At 41.4% G+C, this 21,112-nt stretch overlaps 1 protein-coding gene, 1 long non-coding RNA gene and 1 other non-coding gene across 3 annotated transcripts; 1 reads left to right on the top strand and 2 right to left on the bottom strand.

Annotated features, from left to right (window-relative positions):
* The first annotated feature begins 6,089 nt into the window (after positions 1 to 6,089).
* LOC121754850 lies at positions 6,090 to 8,504 on the top strand. Its single transcript, XM_042150144.1, has 2 exons — positions 6,090 to 7,085; positions 7,143 to 8,504. The coding sequence occupies exons 1-2, from the start codon at positions 6,090 to 6,092 to the stop codon at positions 8,502 to 8,504; spliced, it is 2,358 nt and encodes a 785-aa protein (XP_042006078.1).
* On the bottom strand, positions 6,651 to 6,757 carry LOC121756643. The gene has a single exon (XR_006041022.1). It is a non-coding gene; the product is annotated as a small nucleolar RNA R71 (small nucleolar RNA).
* A 427-nt stretch (positions 8,505 to 8,931) lies between the features above and the next one.
* Positions 8,932 to 12,264, bottom strand: LOC121754238. Its single transcript, XR_006040566.1, has 2 exons — positions 11,648 to 12,264; positions 8,932 to 11,171 (listed from the first exon to the last, which is right to left on the bottom strand). It is a non-coding gene; the product is annotated as an uncharacterized LOC121754238 (long non-coding RNA).
* Between the last annotated feature and the right edge of the window lie 8,848 nt (positions 12,265 to 21,112).

Raw genomic sequence — 21,112 nt, 5'->3', positions numbered from 1 at the left:
TTGGGTATTTGAGATTCCAAGTTAGAGACATCTTGTTAGTTGCTCAAAAGTAAGGATCTTAATTTTCATTCACTAGTTTTCACCATAGAATACATGTTGACAATGATGACATTTATAAAAAAATGTCAACACCTTTCCCAGAATCATACATTTTCCACCAAACTCAACAACGAGGTATTCAACCCACTCTTAGACAATAATTCCCAATGTCAACAACAATGTCAACAAAAGCTATAAACCACCATCACCAATCCTGAAATCATACAATTTCCACTAATGTCACCATAAAATGTCAACATATTGCAACAATGTATACAACAACTCCAAATTACCCAAATAGCTGAAAAACAGATTAAACTAGGGTCTTGCTGGAAAAACAGATAAAAAACTGGGTACAACAGAGTGTGCAAAATCAGTGTTGGGCGTGTGATTTTGAATCGAGCATTAGTTTTTCGGCTAATAATACGAACAATTACCAAAATTAAATGTTACCACGTTTGACAACTAGGTTTTTTGCTGGAAAATCTCACCATCGATCGAATCAGCGGAAGCTTGGCCACGTCGTCTTACAGAGCTCATGAGGCCGGCGAGAAAGGTAGACTTCAACACTAAATCCAATTTGATGTTTCCGCCGAACGCAACCACGGACGATTTCGGAGGGAAGAGGAAAAGGTAGAATGTGGTGGGAAGTAGGAGGGACGCAATTAAGGGGATTTGGTAACGTGAATAGTGTAGTGAAGCCGAACGACGCAATATACGGGATTTGATAATCTCAACAAAATCAGCGTCCAATTGTGAGACCCGATTCTACCCCTTGGTGACACATTTTATAGGGAATGTTGACATTATTTAATCACCTATTTTAAACCGTTGATGAATTATATTGGGCCTATAGGATTAGAGTTTGTAGTTTGTAGTTTGTAGTTTATCATGACCATATATATATATATATATATATATATATATTTAGTACTACAATTATTATATTCTAGATTAGCAGAAATTACTAGTTAATCTTGAATTATTTATTACTCTAGAGGGGCGAGGGATTGTTAATCTAGAGGGAACAATAATTTAGGGTCGAGCCTTTCCCTCACATTGTGCTTCATAATTTTGCATACCAAAGAATTATAGTTAATCCACCAAACTCTACCTTTATTCTGCTAAAAAAAATATTATATTGTGATAAGAATGGAGCGTCACTCATATAAACATAACACTATGTTTCAGATAATTAGGATAACGACTGTGATATGTATTTAGTTGGTGTGTAAATGGTAGCTTAGTAAAATACTCACCATAACTTCAGTTCATGTTTGGTTTAAGATGGAGTTTAATTATGTGTCAAAAATATCTTGCATCACACTAATCTATGTTGCGGGCTTTTCCAAGCATAAAAATAATAGGGCACATTCATTAACACTAACAATATTATATACCCTCATAAAAGCATTGGAATATTACCGATTTGAAGTAAGTAGTGCTAAACGGCCACAAGTCCGCCATAAAAATAAAAATAAAATATTATATTTATCGCAACAATTTTAGCTCATTTAGCACATTTCAACCTTGCGTATGAATATAAACAAAAATATTAATAAAATTTAGCGCATTTAATGCCATTTCATTGAAATCAATACCTTTAAAAAGTATAAATTCTATTTGGACAAATGTACCCTTAAATTATGAAATACTATAAATATGAAGAAACTATGATTTATTCAATTGAATTATCCGTTAACTCATGTTGCATCAAATTTATATAAACAATATCAACATTTACTAATGCTACATGATTAATTCAATTTTCTCTTATATTTATAATACCAACGCATCGTGATAAGTATTTAAGCACGAATAAACGTATTGGTCCGATATTGAAATATTGCAATGATAAATTTAAATTTGTATTTTTAGCTTTATTTGTTAATAAATATATTAAAATATGAAAATAATATTACATAAAAGATAAATGCATTAATATGTAGACTGTGAGTTTGATTCTCAGAGGTAATATATATTACGGTTTACTTTATTTAGTGCTTTAGCATATTTACATGAATTATAAAATATGAAATCATGATTTACTTTTTACTCAAATACATAAAATATACGTGTCGTTGTATTATTTAAATATTTTTTTGTTCTTCAAATTAAATTACTGTACTATTTATCAATTAATTTAGTATAATATTCATTTGACACCAATTAAAGATTTAAGATGACTAGTTTCAATTGCATTTAATTAAATAACAATTACAACAACTTCATATTAAAAAAATCATGCACTTTGCATATAGGCAAAGTAACAATTACCATCACCCATGTATGCCCAAGAACAAAGTGGTAATTCAAAATACGGTAAAATAAAAGCCCCTTCAAATAAAATTCCATGTTGCTATTAAGTTTTTTACATTATTTTGTATAAAGAATGATGTGGTAATTAAATAGTTTATCAATTTAATCTAAATTGAAAAAATCTGTAAGATTATATTTTTTATTTATAATAAAATGATTATAAAACCTTAAATTATTTAATTATTTGATACAAGTATATAATATAGGAATAATTTATAAAATTAATCTTAATAATGATAATTTAGAAGTAATTCCATCATCTATCATTGACTAGCTCATTTTGAACGTAGGTGATTAACAGAGTGGAACATGTTGGTACGGAAGTTAATATCCAGCACTCTGAACTTGCTCTAGTGTTGTGGGGCTAACTTTAATATCAATAAATGAGATAATGAATCACAGAGAGAATCGAGAGTTAGAATGAGAAATTTGAATTAGTGAATTTTTGTAAATTTGATGGTTGTTTATAAGATTGTGAAAAAAAGGGATAATTACATATTTTATACGTTTCAATTTAATACAGAAAATATTAAGTTTACATATTTCATATAAAGATTTTACCCAGTGTTTCAAAATAATACATTCCGTCAAGTCCTACTAACACCGTTAGTTCTAATTACATCATATATACAAAATGTTTGACAAATGTTTCAAATTAATACAAAATGTTTTAAGTTTACTGAATCATTGGTGAAACTTTTTGTATGTACGATGTAATTGGAATTAACAGTGTTAGTAGGAACTTGACGGATGTATAATTTTGAAACACTAGATAAACTTTTTGTATGAAATACGTAAACTTAATACTTTTTGTACTAAATTGAAACAAATGTTAAACATTTTGAATAAAACATGTAATTACCCCGAGAAAAAATAGAGCTAGCAAACTTAATTTTCGAGAGCTTATTAGTTGTTGGAACTTATTTTTATAAATTATTGCAGGCTTGACCCAAAGCGGATAATATCATATTAATGTAAACGATGGTCCTAACAAGTGGTATCAAAGACGAGGTGGCTTTGGGTTGGACCCTGGAATACCTATGTCCAACTGGGCCAGGAAGACTTAAGTTCGAGTAGGACCCGTAATATCTCGATATGCCAACAGTGTTCTCGATATGGTCTCGGTTTGAGGGAAAGTTGAGTCACAAACACATCCCACATCCGATAGAGTGAGGGATGTTGGAAGCTGTATATAAGTGTTGTTCTATCTCAATTAATTTGAGGCCTTTTGGAAATGATCCTAAAACAGCGCATGAACGAGCTTGATATAAAGCGAATAATACCAAACTACGATGGTTAAATTGGTGTGTGGAGATAAGATAACGATTAGTTGGAAACATTTGGGGGTGTCAATGCATCATATCCGACTTGTAGCATGTCACTTTTCTTTTCACCCAACTTGCTAATTAAATTCTCATAAACATAAGCTCTTCGATCACCTTTTAAATTAATGTTAAGTTGGTACAAACTTTCATTATATAAGAGTACAATTTTGGTGGCTGAACTCATAAATATTAAACTTATATCGACTTTATAGGTGTAGTAATAAATCATGCATGTAGTATATTAGGTAAGTTCCTTTGATTATCAATACTTATTGCTATAAACTATTTCGTGTTTTGAAATATTGGGGCAAAAATTATTGGTGTTTTGAAACATTGTTTTGAAACATGTGGCAACAATTGACTTTTTGAAGCATGCGGTAAACAATTGGTGTGTTGAAACATGTGGAATAAAATGTGGTAAAATTGTTGAAACAAGAACTGTAAATCTTGTGATTGTTTTGTCGTTAAAATTTAGAGGTTTTTTTAGCATGAGTTAATGAAAGTTGTACTTTTTTTTCTTTTGTGTAAGTATGCATTGATTGCATAAATTATCATGTAATTAGGGACTTAGAACAAACCAATCATTCCCTCAAAAACTTTTAAACATATATTTTCAATATGATTGAAGGTCTCACTATAATTTGGGCGATTGAAGGTCTCACTATAATTTGGGCGAGTTCAAAAAATGTGAACTAAAGTTGGTCATTTTTTTTATTGAAGTTACACTTTTTATAATTTCTCCATCTCCGTAAATAGAGACTTTGAGGATGGCACTGATTTTAACGTGACATGATGTGAATCAAATAGTCATCTTTATACCCATAAGCTTTACATGATTTATATGATATGATGCTTGCAAAAAGTGTAGTTTTTGGTGTAGGATGTGGAATGGAGTGCAAAATGTAGATGGAAACGTGCTTGGAGATGTTTGCTAGAACAGAGTTCAGAAGAAAAACCCGACCGGGTGTTTTCCGTCTCGAGGAAAACCCGCCCGGGTGTTTGACAGCTAAGGTTCGGACTCCAGAAGAGAAACCCGACCGGGTGTTTTGGCGCTTCCAAATCACCCGGCCGGGTGAATTGCAGCAGATTACGAGTTCCAGAAGAAAGACCCGGCCGGGTGATTCGGCACTTGCAAAACACCCGGCCGGGTGGCGGTTAGCAGCAGTTTCTATACTTAAAAGAGGCGGTTGCTTGGAAGAAAGGGGGGTTCCACACACGAAAAAAGACAGAGAAGAACATAGAGAAAGGTGGAGAGGAAGAGGAGAAGGAAGGCATTCCAGCCATTATTCCGACCATCCATTCCCGAATCCCGACTCCACTCGACGAGAGCATCACACCTATGGTTTTGTTTCTACATTCTACCATGTGTATAGGCTAGGCTCTCTTTGTTGCTCCGGGTTGTAATCTAGGCTTGTATATTTGTTGCCAACAATGTGTTTGATAATTAAAATGCTACGTTTTTTGCTAATGATGTAGTATTGTTAAATCCTAACTATCGTCTCTTTAACATAGCTTAGGATTGATCGTTTGTTGGTATGCTATCGATTTAGAACTGTTCAGGGGATAAATTGATAGTGGATTAGGTAAGTAATTATAGTAGACGACGTTTGTTCCCGCGCATCCGCAGGAATTAAATGTCGTTGAAAGTTGGTTCATGGAACAAGTGTTCAGCTGACTGTGAACTATACGTCGTAGACATGTTCAGTGCACGCGATTAGGTTGATAATTATAATCCCGTCGTATGTTTCGTTGTAATGGTGTAAAACAACGCAAGCTTAGAGAGCAACTTGGAGTGACTTGTCTTTCTCGTGTTAAAAACCCCACTTTAGTAGCTTAAGTTAGTTAACCTTCTCAAAATCCAAACAAAACCTTTATATGCTTTGTGTAGTCATATTAAGTGTAAGCAATCTCGCCTCCCTGTGGATCGACACTTGAAATACTACTACGATACTGTATTCTTGCAGTAGTGTAGTATTATTAGAGTTAAAATAATTGAACTTGATAATCTTTATACATTGATTAAGAACTCTAAAATATCGCATCAAGTTTTGGCGCCGTTGCCGGGGAGGCAATAGCTTGTTTATGCTTAATTGTTTTAGTTTTTATTTTATTTTGTTTGATTTTTCTTTTTGAGTTTTATAGGTACATTGTTCGTGTTCTACGGGTGATAGCCATCTACCACGTCCGGACTTGAAGACGAAGGAGTGTATTTTGCTAGGTAATAGTTAGCTAACTCTTAGTTTAGTTTTTAGGTAGTTTAGTTTGCACACTAGCACACACGATTTATAGGACTTACCCCGAAGTTGTCGAGAGGTCTCGCTTTCGGTAGTCTTGGGATATATTTTGTGTTGTGTTGGTTTCTTTTCTGTTGTGTAGGTAAATAAAAAAAAATAAAGAAAGTCGTGAATGCACACGAGATCTCAGGGTACACCGCCTTTCGGATTACTCTGTTATCAAAGAAGGAAAGGGTTAGGAAGTTCAGCCGGGTTTGAAATTCAACAGGATTCGCCGAGTCCAATCAGAGATAACCCATTGTTTGAGAGTAGTGACAGTGATCTAGAAGCTGAGTCGATGGCCGACAATAATAACAACAACGCTGTCCCACCACCTGGAGGAAGGTTCGGTGACACTCTTAGGTCGGGAGTCGACTTCCTAGGAGAGTTCGCCTACGCGAATGACAACGTGAACATTCCTCCTCATTACATTAGCTTGGTGAACGGGGGAAATCTCTTCCATGGGCGAGACGATGAGGATCCAATGAGCCACCTCAACGCGTTCTACGAATTGACGAACTCTCATCGACCCCCGAATGTGGACCATCATCAGATTAAGAGGGCCTTATTCCCTTTCTCACTGAGGGATAAAGCACGGGCGTGGTATGATTCTATTCCGGGATACAACATAGCCACATTCCAAGAGTTGAAGATGTTGTTCCTCTTGGAATATAACTCTCCGATGAAGATTGAGAAGTTGAGAGAGGAGATCACTACCTTCCGACAGAAATATGATGAGTCTTTTGCGGAAGCGTGGAAGAGGTTCACTGAATTGCTTAGGAAATGCCCGAGCCATGGTCTTGCTCCAGGGCATGAGCTACTCAAGTTCTACAAGGGACTCAATAATGAAGGCACGGGCTTGGTGACTGCAGGCTCTAATGGGAACTTGGACGACTTAACTCACGAGGAAGTGAGAGCCCTGTTCCAAAGGTTGGCGAACAACCAAAGGAATTGGCATAGTCCGAGAAGAGCGGCAGATAAGATGGGAGACACGTTTGGTGCTACCAAGGATACAGAGAAAGTGACGGCAATTGAGGCTCAGTTGGCAGAGATAAGCACTCAAATGAACATGATGGCTAAAGCAATGAAATCTTGTCAATTGACTCCTCAACCTCAAGCCGTTGCTGATGTGAACTGTGGATTATGTTAAGGTAGACATTACACGGATCAATGTCCATGTCTTCAGGGTCAGCCAGTGGAGGACGTGAACTACATTGGCAACAATCGTCAAGGGTTCAACCAAACCAATCAGTACGGTAATCAACAGAACTGGAGGCCTCAACAAGCGAACTGGAATCAATCGGGTACTAGTAATCCTTCGGGTTCTCAATGGCGTAATAATACCCAACCTCCGGGTTTTGAGAAGAAACTTTCTATGGACGAACAAATTGGACAAATTTTCGCTTTTATGACTAAGAGTCAAAAGGAGAATGACTACTTCAAAGAAAAGACCGTGGAAAAGTTTGAGCAGTTAGAAGCTACAATGAGGAATCTTGAGACTCAAATTGGGCAGATTGCTACAGCATCTCACACAAGAATTCCTAATGCTATCCCGAGTGATACGGTGCCCAATCCTAAAGGTTTTGAACAGTGCAAGGCAGTTAAGTTAAGAAGTGGAAAGGATCTTGAGTCTCCAATCATGCTAGATGCACAAAATGGCTCGAACATCTTGCACGCAGGGGCGGACAAGTTGTTTGGCTCACAAACCTCGCACGCAGGGGCGGACAAGGGGATTGAGTGGGCTACTACCGAAGCTAGGGAATGTCAACAAGAAAAAGAAGAGTCAACCATGAGTGATATCCACAAGAAGAATCCACTAAGTCCGGCAATGGACCCGAAGTGTCCATTTAATTTTCCAGATTTTACCCCGACACCACCTTTCCCAGTCGAGAATAAGAAGAAGGGTAGGAAAATAATTCAAGAGAAAGGACTCGATTGGATGATGAACATTATCAGGAAAGTTAATGTAGATGTGTCCCTGGTGGATTTGTTCCTACACTTTCCTAAATTCTCCAAGTTTTTTAAGGATCTTATTGCGAAAAAGGAGAAGATACAAGACGATGGTGTGGTGATATTGAGCGCATTTTGCTCACAATTTGTGAAGGGAAAGATGCCGGCAAAGAGAAGAGACCCTGGAAGCTGTGTGATCCCATGTGAAATGGGAGATAAGAAGTTCCCAAAGTGCCTACTTGATCAAGGCTCGGGAATATCATTGATGGCTCTGAAAACCGCACGGTCAATCGGTCTAGAAGCGAGGATTGAACCAATCAACATTGACCTACAATTGGCGGATCATTCAATTGTGAAACCAAAAGGTATCATCGAGGATGTCTTGGTGAAGGTTGATAGATTTGTACTCCCGGTTGACTTCATTGTCCTAGAGATGGAAGAGGACAAGGATATGCCTATCCTCTTTGGTAGGCCATTTTTAGCAACCGGTGATGTTGTAATAGAGACCAAGACAAATACGGTCATGTTTCGAGTAGATGGAGAGAATGTGGTGATCAAGCAAAAGAAGGCGGGGAAGCGCCTATTGGAGCCTGGATAAAAGGAAAAGGATGAAGGAGGTCGAGCCAACGTCTATAAACAAAGGCGCTGATTGGGAGGCAACCCAAGTTTTTATTTTTCTTTTATCTTTTGGTTTCATATGTTGGAGGTTTTGTTTGCTCAATTCTTTCCTCCAACATTTATTTTGAATTGAGTGTTCTTTTTGTGTGTTTTGTTTTTGTTTGTTGTTTGTTGTTTGTTGTTTGCTTGCATTGAGGACAATGAAGCATTCAAGTTTGGGGGGAATTTGAACATTTTCTATGCATGATGTAAGTTTGTGGGGTGTATTCTTTGATAAATGAGTTTCTGAATCATTGTAAGCGATTGATGCATGCTTTATCTTCGGCTTTCTGATTGGGAAATTTTGCTTGATTTTACTTGATCTTTGAAGCTTAGGATGGATGGAATTTGTGCATGACTTGATGAGAGAAAATTAATAATAATTAACTAAACTTAATTAGATTATACAATAGGAGTACTAGATTTCAAGAGGAGAAAACAAAAATATAAAATAAATGATCAACGAAAAAATCAGAAAAATGAGAGAAAAGAAATAGTAGACTCTTAATCCCAATATAACAACTCTAAATATGAGTGATTTTTGAAACTATAATTCGCAGCCCTAATTTTGAACCCTTTTCAGCTCTCCGATCACTGAATTTTGATTCCTGAATCCCCAATTGCGCAATATTATGCTGAGATCACCACCGTCGTCTCCGCCAAAGTAAGAAGCTTTATCCACAGTCGCATGGTGCCGAGTCCCTTTCAAACAGCTGCTGCAGCTCCACAATTCGCGTGTTGTTAGGATTGGATTTTTTGAAACTGCAGCGACTTCTGTCTCTAGCTTCAGGTGAATTAGTGGATTTGTTGTGTGCCGTTAAGCATAAAACTTAAAATTCCCTTATCGTGGTTGCTATAATTCTTATTAGAATTGTGTGGTAATATTAATTTTCACGACAAGTCTTCAGACTCCGTTGCTCAATCATGTGTGTAATTAGGGCTAAAAAAAGAGAATGTGGTTATGTAGTTCTACTGTTGAGAAAGCGGTAAACAAATCTAAAATGCATTTGCTTTTTAGTGTTCGGTTAAAGTAGATTTATAACAGCATAATGCAGAATGTTGTTAGGTTGGGGATACCACTAGGATGCAAGTTATGATGTTGATTTGTGACAAGAAGTTCGTATCATTTGGTCAAAGATTTTATGTGTGAGAAGTTTTTCGGGCAAACTGCCTTAAAAGTCATAAATTTTCACATTTTCCGGTTTTTCCCACGAACAAAAAAATTGGCGTATAATGTCATGAACTTTGTTGGGTTGTGAGTATTTCCCATTTGACTCGACCCTGGAGTTTTCCGGTTGAAATTGTGTGGACGTGGCAAGCTTGAAATCTGACGTGGAGAAGGCCGGAAATTCATGAAACGACGTCGTTTTCCATAGACAAAACGACGTCGTCGGTAGACCTCACCGACGGCGAGTTGCTCTCTCCTCTAGAAGCTCCTTCTCCGGCAACGGCGCGAAGGAGGAGGAGGCGGCGGTGGCTGGCGTAAGAACAAGATGATCAATCCCTCCCCAACGACGACGCCCTCAAATTCTCCCCCGCCATGGATATCCAGCTCCTCAAATCATCAAATACCAGCGTTTTTCACCATCAATTCACTTCTAATTTCGCCGATTTATTGCCTGCGATTTGACAGCAGCCATGCTTTAACCTCGATCCCTCTCGATTAGGGTTTGCTTTTCCTCTCAATCAAGGGGAGAATTTAGAGTTTCACGATCAACGCAGCAATCTGGCGACCTCGATTGAATCGCTGAGCTCCAATGCAGCGATCTAGTTTCAGAGTCTGAAAACGGATGGAAGCTTCTCCAACACGGAGTGGTTTCTCAATAACTTCTACTCGCCTCCGACGGCGCCGGAAATTGGAGCGGTCGGATTCAAGCGTGGGCTGAATTGAGTCACTACATTTTGCTGCGGAAGAAGGAAGGGTGGAGCAGAAGGCCATGTGGATCATGTGAGGGAGATGGGGAAGGGCCAATTGTACAACTTCCCATTGCTTCTTGCGGTGGTGTAGATTTGGGGGTTTTGGGTTTATACAGAGAGTGAGTAGGTCAGCTCGTTCAACTGATTCCGGTGATGGTGGTCGCTGATCGGAGTCCTCGGCGGCAGCGGCTGGCGGTGAGGAAGAGTGGTAGGGGCATGGTGGTGGCAGTGAGTGGTGGAGGATGATAAGACACATCAACTTAGAATTTGCCATCCACTCAACATATACGCTTAGCAGCCACGTCAGCTTGTTTCATGGCCGGAAAACCCGTTATGGGAAAACGGCGACCAAATATAAAGTTCATGACATTATACGCCAATTTTTTTGTTCGTGGGAAAAACCGAAAAATGAGAAAAGTTTGTGACTTTTAAAGCAGTTAGCTCAAGTTTTTATCTATATAAACTTATAAATGCCTAATTAACTATGAAGTGATCACATCGGGACTGGATTATCTTTGGTGAATGAGGCAATTTTACATTTTCTGCTGCTACACTTGCATTTTTTCTGTAAGAGTTTTCTTAAGTTGGCAATGACTTGTGGACGTCTTTGGGTTTGGATCTGATCTCCGTATAAAGTAATGCTGAGTTTTGAAGATAACATAAATGATTGCTTACCCAAGATAACATAAATCTGAAAAACAAAATAATCTCATAAGTTATTAATAATGGGATGGAGAATTCATGAATTTCCAATTAAATGGTAGTAATAAAGACTAAAGGGCAGAGGGGTTCATAAAATTGAAATATCAAAAAATTTAAAATATGGGGCATTGACTACAGATCTGGCTTGATTAGTACAATCACAATTTTCAATTTCACCATATGAATGAAGCTTCACTAATTGCAAATCTGATTATTACTCTAGATACTCATTTTCATATATTAAAGTAGAGTTGAGCAAATGAAACAAATTCAACAGTTTAATCATTTGTAAATAAATATTAACTTACACGTTAATGTCTAAATACAAGGAACTTTGAACTTATTTCAATTTTGCACAGAAATGTGAATAAATACTCAAATACACAAACTTAAATAAAAATATGTAGTGCAATTTCTTAACAAATTAAATACAGTAGGAATTAAAAAGATGAGTTGAGTTGTTACCTTCTTATGGAGGATGCGTCGATGGCTGGAGGGCAGAGGCGACCGCTGGAGGCGACGGGCTGTAGCACGGGCTGGAGGGCGGAGGCGGCGGGATGGATAGAGATAAGAGATGGGTTGGATGCTTGCTGTCTTGGAGAGAACGAGAGTGGAGGCAGGAAGAATTCTTCTAGGGTTATAGAGTGGAGAAGGAGAGAAAGAGGCAGAAAGAGGAGGAGAGAAAGAGGCGGACTTCTGCTAGGGTTACAAATTTGGGAGTAACACAATTATTTTATTTATGCCATTATATTTTAACTCTATGAATATCATAATTTTGAAAATATATGTATTGAAGACTAATAAAGTAAATACTGTAATGAATTAAAAATTATGAATAATGTGTGTCCGACTTAATTGTGATTCATGTATTGTTGGTGCTTAAGGTTTAACTTGAAATATTGACGTGATACATCATAAACGAATACTAAACATAATTTATTTATGCATATGTTTTGTAGTGACTGATAAACTCTCTTCATTTTAATTAAAAACTAAATATAAAAAGGGGAATGATGGGGTACGTACTAAACAAGCCCAATAGCAGTGACGGCCCATCAGCCCAAAGCCCAAGGAAGAGTATCAGTTCGGCATTACCAAAGAGTTCGGCCCCAGCCTACAGCTCGGTAAAAGCCGACCAATCAAGCTCTACTCTCAGATCGGCAAAAGCTGCTCGGCAATAGTTCAGCAGTTCGGTCTCAGTATTCGACCGAACTGGGAGATAGTGGACTCATGCAGAACCTCCACGACCTCCACTACACGATCTATTTAGTGGTGTCAACTCATGCAGGATCTCATGCAGGATAGCGGACCAAACAAAGAGATAGTGGACCCATGCAGGATCTCATGACCTCCACGACATCCACGACCTAGTTAGTGGTGATGCAAGCCACGATCTTAGTTCAATGTATAAATAGAACTTAGATCAGATAGACTAAGGGAGAAAAAAGCTCTCTAGACATCAAATATCATATAGCAAGTCTGTATTTGTAAGCTGTAAACCAGATCAAGCAATACAATCTTGCCCTCCTTTCTTCCCGTGGACGTAGATTTACCTCAGTAAATCGAACCACGTAATTCCTTGTGTCGTGATCTATATTTTTTTTACCCGCATTTATTACTATCAAAAATTCGTCCAACCATCACTGGCGCCGTCTGTGGGAACCAGAGAACCAAATCTGTGATAAAAGCGAGTTTTTGATCCTCTTCCACCAAAAAAATGCATACCAGATCACATAATACCCGTGCTTCCGTCCGTGATAACCATGAGGAAGCTAGTCCAGCCCGTAGGTCTGGAAAACAGCCTCGTGAGAAATCTGTCTCCAGTTCTCACGGTGAAGGAACAAGCCACTCCAGAAGTCGTCGCACCGAGTCTTCCCAGCAGCCCGATTTGAACGAGGCTGTCAAGTTGTTTTTGGCCGAGAAGCAGGATGAATTCTTAACATTCCTGCAAACAGGCCAAAAGCCGGAGACGAAAACGGCGGATTCTCCCTCTCCATCCAGACATGAAAGTCACTACCGCAGTAGTAGTGTCGCATCTCCCCGGAGAAAGAATCCTCACCACCGACATGTTCTTCTTCCTCCTCGTTACCGGAACCACAGGAGAACTCCATCTCCACCATACCGAAGAGATGTCGGGTTCGCCATGTATGGAGCGCTGAAGACTCTATTCTCGGATGATATCACCCGAACTCCGTTGCCGCAGAATTACCGAACTCCGTCAATGACTTATGACGGGTTAGTGGATCCTCATGATTTCTTGGGACGCTATCAGTATAATATGGCGAACCAAGGTCTCAATGAGGTTCACATGTGTAAGCTGTTTCCCGAGCTGCTCATCGGGAACGCAAGGAGGTGGTTTGATAGCCTCCCTCAAGGCAGCATTAGATCTTACAGAGATCTAATGGATGCTTTTCATAGGAGATTCTTCCAGAAAGCGGAAGCCTCTTTGGTTGTGCCGAACCGAACTGAACTCTTTGGTTGTGCCGAACTGATACTCTTTCTTGGGTTTTGGGCTAATGGGCCGTCACTGCTATTGGGCTCGCCATTAGGGTTTAGTTGTTTAGTTCGTACCCCATCAACATCAAATATCATATAGCAAGTCTGTATTTGTAAGCTGTAAACCAGATCAAGCAATACAATCTTGCCCTCCTTTCTTCCCGTGGACGTAGATTTACCTCAGTAAATCGAACCACGCAATTCCTTGTGTCGTGATCTATATTTTTTTTTTACCCGCATTTATTACTATCAAAAATTCGTCCAACCATCACTGGCGCCGTCTGTGGGAAACAGAGAACCAAATTTGTGATAAAGCGAATTTTTGACCCTTTTTCCACCCCAAAAAAAAAAAAAAAAAAATGCATACCAGATCACGTAACACCCATAATACCGTTCGTGATAACCATGAGGAAGCTAGTCCAGCCCGCAGGTCTGGAAAACAGCCTCGGGAGAAATCTACTTCCAGTTCTCACGGAGAAGGAACAAGCCGCTCAAAGACTCATCGCACCGAGTCTTCCCAGCAGCCCGATTTGAACGAGGCTGTCAAGTTGTTTTTGGCCGAGAAGCAGGAAGAGTTCTTAATTTTCCTGCAAAAGGGCCAAAAGCCGGAGACGAAAACGGTGGATTCTCCCTCCTCATCCAGACATGAAAGTCACTACCGCAGTAGTGCCGTGTCTTCCAGGAAGAAGAATCCTCAACCCCGACATGTTCCTGTTCCTCCTCGGTACCGGAATCACAGGAGAACTCCATCTCCTCCATACCGAAGAGATGTCGGGTTCGCCATGTACGGAGCATTGAAGACTCCGTTCTCGGACGATATCACCCGAACTCCCTTGCCACAGAACTACCGAACTCCGTCGATGACTTATGACGGGTTAGTGAATCCTCATGACTTCCTGGGACGCTATCAGTATAACATGGCGAACCAGGGTCTCAATGAGGTCCATATGTGCAAGCTGTTTCCCGAGCTGCTTATCGGGAACGCAAGAAGGTGGTTCGATAGCCTCCCCCAAGGCAGCATTAGATCTTACCGAGATCTAATGGATGCTTTCCACAGGAGGTTCTTTCAGAAAGCGGAAGCCCGAATCACTTCGGCTCAGCTGCTTTCTATACGTCAAGGTCGCGACGAAAAGATCAGCGACTTTATGACGAGATTCCACAAGGAATGCCTACAAGTAGATGATCTCAATGATCTACTTGTCATTTCGGCATTCCAAAATGGAATCCTGCCCGGAGCTCTCTACAGAAAGCTCGTGGAATGCAGTCCGCAAACAGCTCAAGAGATGTGGGACATTGCGGACCAGTTCTCCCGTGCCGATGAGGCAGACCGTCGCAAACGGTCTTTAGACAGCTCATCCCGAGGAGACAGGAGGAAGCCCGATCATAGCGATCAGGGACATCCTCGCCGAACTCCTTTTGGCGATCAGGAACATCCTCGCCGAACTCCTTTTGAAAGGATTCAAAGGACTCCGGTGCAAGACCGATTGGGGCCACGTCTCAATCCTGAGAAGCCGCCCGCTCAGTTCGTACCATTGAACAAGTCGAGAGCGGAAATTTTCGAACTGCATTCCGATATGTTCGAAAAACCAAAGCGGATGACGAAATCGGCCGCGCGTCGACCTCAGGATCAATATTGCTCCTTCCATCAAGACCACGGTCACGATACCGAGGAGTGCCGACATTTGGCTGCAGGTATTGATGCTCTTGTGAAAGCAGGGACGTTAAAAAAATACCAAAGCAAGCAGCCGAAAAAGAACAAAAAGCAGAGAGGTGCGAACTGCGCTCCTCAGGATCCGAAAAAGCAACAGGACCCCGAAGACGATGACGAGCTGCAATATGATGGAGTAATCCTGACTATTGATGCTCTCCCTGCCGGGAAGACTAAATCGTCCCTGAAGTCAGAGCGCAGAGGCTTCAATCGAGAGGAGCCAACGCATAAAAGGCTGAAGCAGGACGAAGTGATTACATTTTCAGATGCAGATCCCGTCCCGGCCATCTCTCCTCATCAAGACGCTATTGTCATCCAAGCCGGAGTGGCAAACAAACTGATCCACAGAGTGTTTGTGGATACCGGAGCGTCAGTCAGCATTCTTTTTAAAGAATGTTTCGATAAACTAGAAGTGGATCCAGCTCGGCTCAGTCCGGCTCCACTTCCTCTGAAAAGTTTCGCCCAGGAGGACACCCGCCCTGAAGGTATTATCAGCCTTCCGATCACGGTGGGAAAAGCGCCTACAAGCTCCAGTACGATGATCGAGTTCTTTGTGGTAAAAGCTCGGTCCCCGTACAACATCATCTTGGGAAGAGACTGGCTCAACGCAGTTCGGGCCGTTTGCTCTACTTATCACCTCACCATCAAGATCCCCACTAAAGGTGGGATAGCGGTCATCCGAGGTGATCAAAAGAGAGCAAAAGAGTGTCTGCAGATTGCGCTTAAAAGTGCCGAGCAATCAGATCGGCATCATCAAGCATAGCAATCACAGCAGCCGGAGTCAGAGGCAAGCGAAATGACCGAAGTCACACCAGAGTCGAACTCAATGACCGTTCAGTTATACGAAGATGATCCATCCAGAACGGTCAAGATCGGTTTCGCGGGAACGCCTCTACTCCGGGAAAAGACCATCCAGCTCCTCAAGGAGTACAAAGATGTCTTTGCATGGTCTCCGTTGGACATGACCGGAGTGCCCCCTGAGGTAATCACTCATCGGTTAAATATTGATCCTTCAGTCCGGCCTATAAAACAGAAGCAAAGACTCTTTGCGGCAGAAAGAAATCAAGTCATCCATGACGAAGTCCGCCAATTACTGAAAGCGGATGTATTATTCGAGGTGAAATATCCTTCTTGGGTGGCCAATCCTGTGATGATCAAGAAAAAAGAAGGAGGATGGCGGATGTGCATAGATTTTACCGATCTAAACAAGCACTGTCCTAAAGATTGCTATCCCCTTCCGAACATAGATAAAAAAGTAGAAGCTTTGATCGGCTTCGAAATTTTCTGTTTTCTTGATTTATACAAAGGCTACCACCAAGTTTTAATGGATGAGAATGATGCTTCAAAAACGGCTTTCATTACTGACTTCGGCATCTTTGCTTATAAAAAGATGCCATTCGGTTTAAAGAATGCCGGAGCCACATATCAAAGGATGGTAGATAAGCTTTTTCGGCATTTGATCGGAAAAGAGGTTGAAGTGTATGTTGACGACATAGTCGTCAAAAGCAGAAGCACTTCGGAGTACGAAGACAACCTCAAATCCACCCTCGACGTGCTCAAAAAAGCCAACCTCAAACTCAATCCCCAAAAATGTACCTTTTTGGTAGATTCGGGAAAGTTTCTGGGTTGTTGGGTTTCAAAGGACGGACTCAAGGCAAATCCCTCAAAAGTTCAAGTTGTTCAGAACATGGCGATGCCGAAGTCCATACATGATGTGCAAAGGCTAACTGGATGTCTAGCCGCACTGAATAGATTCCTTTCCCAAGCAGCCGAAAAGCAACTGCCGTTCTTCAAAGTGTTGAAAAAGGCACCAAAGTTTGAGTGGGGAGTCGAGCAGAAAAAGGCTTTTGACGAGCTCAAAAGTTATTTAGCCAAGCTTCCAATTCTCTCTGCTCCAACAGATGCCGAAGTGATATTCTTATACTTAGCGGCATCAGATCAAACCATTAGCGCGGTGCTTGTACGAGAAGAAGGCCTAAAGCAGCTTCCCATCTACTTTACAAGCCGAGCATTAAGAGGTCCAGAAACAAGGTATCAACCTCTGGAAAAAATTGCTCTGGCGTTAGTAAATGCAGCAAGGAGACTGCGGCGATACTTCTATGCTCACAAGGTATGCGTCTTAACCGATCTGCCACTTCGGCAAGTTTTGACCAAGCCAGAAGCATCAGGCAGAATCGCCAAATGGGCCATAGAATTGGGAGAACACTCAATCGAATACCTACCTCGGAAAGCCATCAAGGGACAAGCCTTGGCAGATTTTCTTACAGAGGCAAAGTTCGATCAAGTAATCCCTGTCATTGCCGAACAGAAAAATTCTGCCAATACCGAACTAGCACTGCCCCTGGAATCCGAAGTAGAGCCGCCGGATTGCTGGAGCGGATTCGTAGATGGAGCTTCGAATAAAACGGGAAGTGGAGCTGGTATTCTACTTATCGCTCCCGACGGACACGAGGTAACTTATTCACTTCGGTTCTTGTTCCCAACCACTAATAACGAAGCCGAATACGAAGCTCTCCTTGCCGGACTCCAGCTAGCGCAAAGTCTATTTATCAAGTCTCTCAAAATCCATTGTGATTCACAAGTCATAGTGAATCACCTGTTGGGTACAAGTGAAGCCCGTGATGAGAGGATGAGGAAATACTTGGACAAAGCGCAAAGCATTAGCCGAAGTTTCTCTTATTTTCGGATAATCCGCATTCCCAGAGCGGAAAACAGCCGAGCAGATACTTTAAGTAAGTTAGCCTCATATCCAAGCCCAAAGGTGGAGGAATTGATGCACCGAAGCATTGATGAAGCTGAGGTACATTCAGTAGCCAGCTCGCCGAACTGGATGACGCCGATCTTACAGTATCTAGATCAAGGACAACTGCCCGAGGATAAGAGAGAAGCTCGGAAAATCACATGCCGAGCACTTCGGTACGAACTTCATGGAGGAGTCCTATACAGAAAGTCCTACCTTCAGCCGTTATTGCGATGTGTAGGGCCAGAAGAGACGGACTACATCCTTAGAGAAGTTCATGAAGGATCTTGCGGTAGCCACATCGGAGCTAGAGCTTTAGCTAAAAAAGTTCTGAGATGGGGGTATTATTGGCCAACTTTGGTACAAGAAGCAGTGCAGCTCGTCAAGACATGCACGAAGTGCCAAATCCATGCAAATATCCCAAGGATGCCGCAGACCGATCTATATGCTATGCAAAGCCCTTGGCCTTTTATGCAATGGGGCATAGACATAGTAGGACCACTACCACAAGCTCCTCGACAAATGAATTTCCTTATCGTTGCCGTGGATTACTTTACAAAGTGGGTAGAGGCTGAACCATTAGCTACGATAACGAGCTCGAAGGCATTGGATTTCGTCTGGAAGAACATAGTGTGCCGATTTGGCATACCCCACATCCTCATTTCGGATAATTGGACTCAGTTCACCGACAAGACATTCAAGAATTGGTGCCAAGAGCTGAATATTCAACAGCGGTTCACTTCGGTCTCCCACCCACAAGCAAACGGACAAACGGAGGTAACAAACCATATCTTGGTGAAAGGGTTAAAAGCTCGGTTAGAACAAGCCAAAGGACAATGGGTAGAAAATCTCCCTCAAGTCCTATGGTCCTACCGAACTACACCCAAAACCTCCAACGGTGAAACTCCGTACAGTCTGGTGTACGGCACTGAAGCCGTGATTCCGGTTGAGATCGGCGTACCCAGTCCCCGAACTCTAAATTTCTCCTCAGAAATGAATGATGACGGACTGAGAGCCGAACTAGATCTGGCCGAAGAAAGAAGAGAATTGACCTGCATAAAAGCAGCCAAGTACAAGGAGCAAGTAGCCCGGTATTATAACCAAATGGTGAAAAAGCTGCAATTTCAAGTGGGAGATCTCGTCTTGAGAAACAACGAAGTAAGCCGAGCAGAAAAGCTGGGCAAACTCGAACCCACATGGGAAGGTCCATATCGGGTGTCAGAAGTCCTCGGCAAAGGGTCTTACAAATTGACTCACGTGTCAGGAGAACAAGTACCCCGAACATGGCACATTTCCAACCTCAAGAAGTTCCATTTGTAAGAGACAGTCCGGTCAGTCAGTCTTGTGTCTAGTTCGGTCCTAGAGGTATGTGCTTTCTTTGTTTTTTACTTGTTCTTTGTGCTTGTTTTATAAAAGTTTAAAATCTTGTTCGTCCTTTTTATTTGTCTATGTGCGTTTTGTCTGTCTATGTGCGTGTCGTCTCTTACAAATGTTACTGAGGTATCTTGTTCTTCGAAGGCTGATCCCCTTTTTAGAACATATATAAGCCAACGATTGTGAGTCCAAGCTTCTAAGGAGGATACAAGACCACAATTCAGCTTAAGAAACAAGCAGTTCGTCTGAAACGAACTGCAACAAAGGGAAAGTCCGATCCACGCGATAAAACTCGCCGAATTAGGACAAGGGAAAGTCCGATCCCCAAGTTAGGACAAGGGAAAGTCCGATCCGAGCGATAAAACTCGCCAAATTAGGACACAAGCTTAGTCCGGTCAAAGAAATTTACTTCATAAGACCAAAGACGAGTCCGGTCAAAGAAGTTTACTTCATAAGACCAAAGACGAGTCCGGTCAAAGAAGTTTATTTCATAAGACCGAGGACCAAGTCCGGTCAAAGAAGTTTACTTCATAAGACCAAAGACGAGTCCGGTCAAAGAAGCTTACTTCATAAGACCGAGGACGAGTCCGGTCAAAGAAGTTTACTTCATAAGACCGAGGACGAGCACGATGAAATTTTTTCGCTGAGCTGTAAATACGCAGTGATAGAAGCAAAATGAAGATTTCATTTATTAAAACTTGTTCGGCATATAATTCTGCTGCCCTACGAGAAGGCGTTACGCCATTACAAAGGACTATTCTACTGTCCATGGTTGCTAAAGTTGAGCCATCTATTCACAAAATCCTCGTGAAGCCGAGTTCGGCCATTCCGGGCAGCTGAAGAATAAGCAGGTCGACGAGATGCTCTAATCGACCTACCGCCTCTTCCCTGAGCCCGGGAAGCTCTAGCACCTCGGCGGCGAAGAGCCTCTTCACGAATCATTTGCCGATCTTGCTCACTCATAGTCACCGCTCCTCTGCGAACTTCAGTCCGTCCTCGTCTTGACGTCTCCGGTTGTTCCTGAGTTCGTTGCTGACTTGGAGTAGGGTTTTGAGCAAGTGAATCAGAGGTTTGAGCTGGAGAGCGAGCATCTGTTGGCGGGAAATGCCTAAGGAATCTCTCGATTGAGGGACGCCGGGAAAGAATGATGTCGTACCGAGAAGCCCAGCGCCGCAATGATTTCACGACTTGTTGGCAAGCCGAGCTCTCCAGCGCATTGTTCCTCCGGAGTACATGATATTCCTCCCACAGTTCGTCAACTCGTTCCTGAACTTCAGAGATGGTCATTCCCCCGCGCCTGCAGATGAAATCCTCATACGCAGTCCTCTCAGCGACGGCAGTATTCAGCTCGGCCTCCAGATCTTTCTTTTCGGACTCTAAGTCCTTATTGTCGGCCTCCAGCTTCACTAAACAAGCCAAGAGTTCGTCATTCTTCATCTGGTCAGCTATGGCTTTTTTCTCAGCTTCGTCTAAAGCGGAAGAGTACAGCCGCTTCCAGTGAAGTACCTCCAGCTCCTTAAGAGTTAAGAATACAAAGCAGCTATGTCAGTTCGGCATTTCAGTTTACTGAGCAGGTAGTAAACCACAACAGGAGTAAAAGAGAGTACGAAAA

Source organism: Salvia splendens, chromosome 11 (assembly GCF_004379255.2).
Source record: "Salvia splendens isolate huo1 chromosome 11, SspV2, whole genome shotgun sequence".
Lineage (NCBI taxonomy): Eukaryota > Viridiplantae > Streptophyta > Magnoliopsida > Lamiales > Lamiaceae > Salvia > Salvia splendens.
Note: the sequence above shows the minus strand (reverse complement) of the source record. Positions and strands in the feature narration are given on the sequence as shown.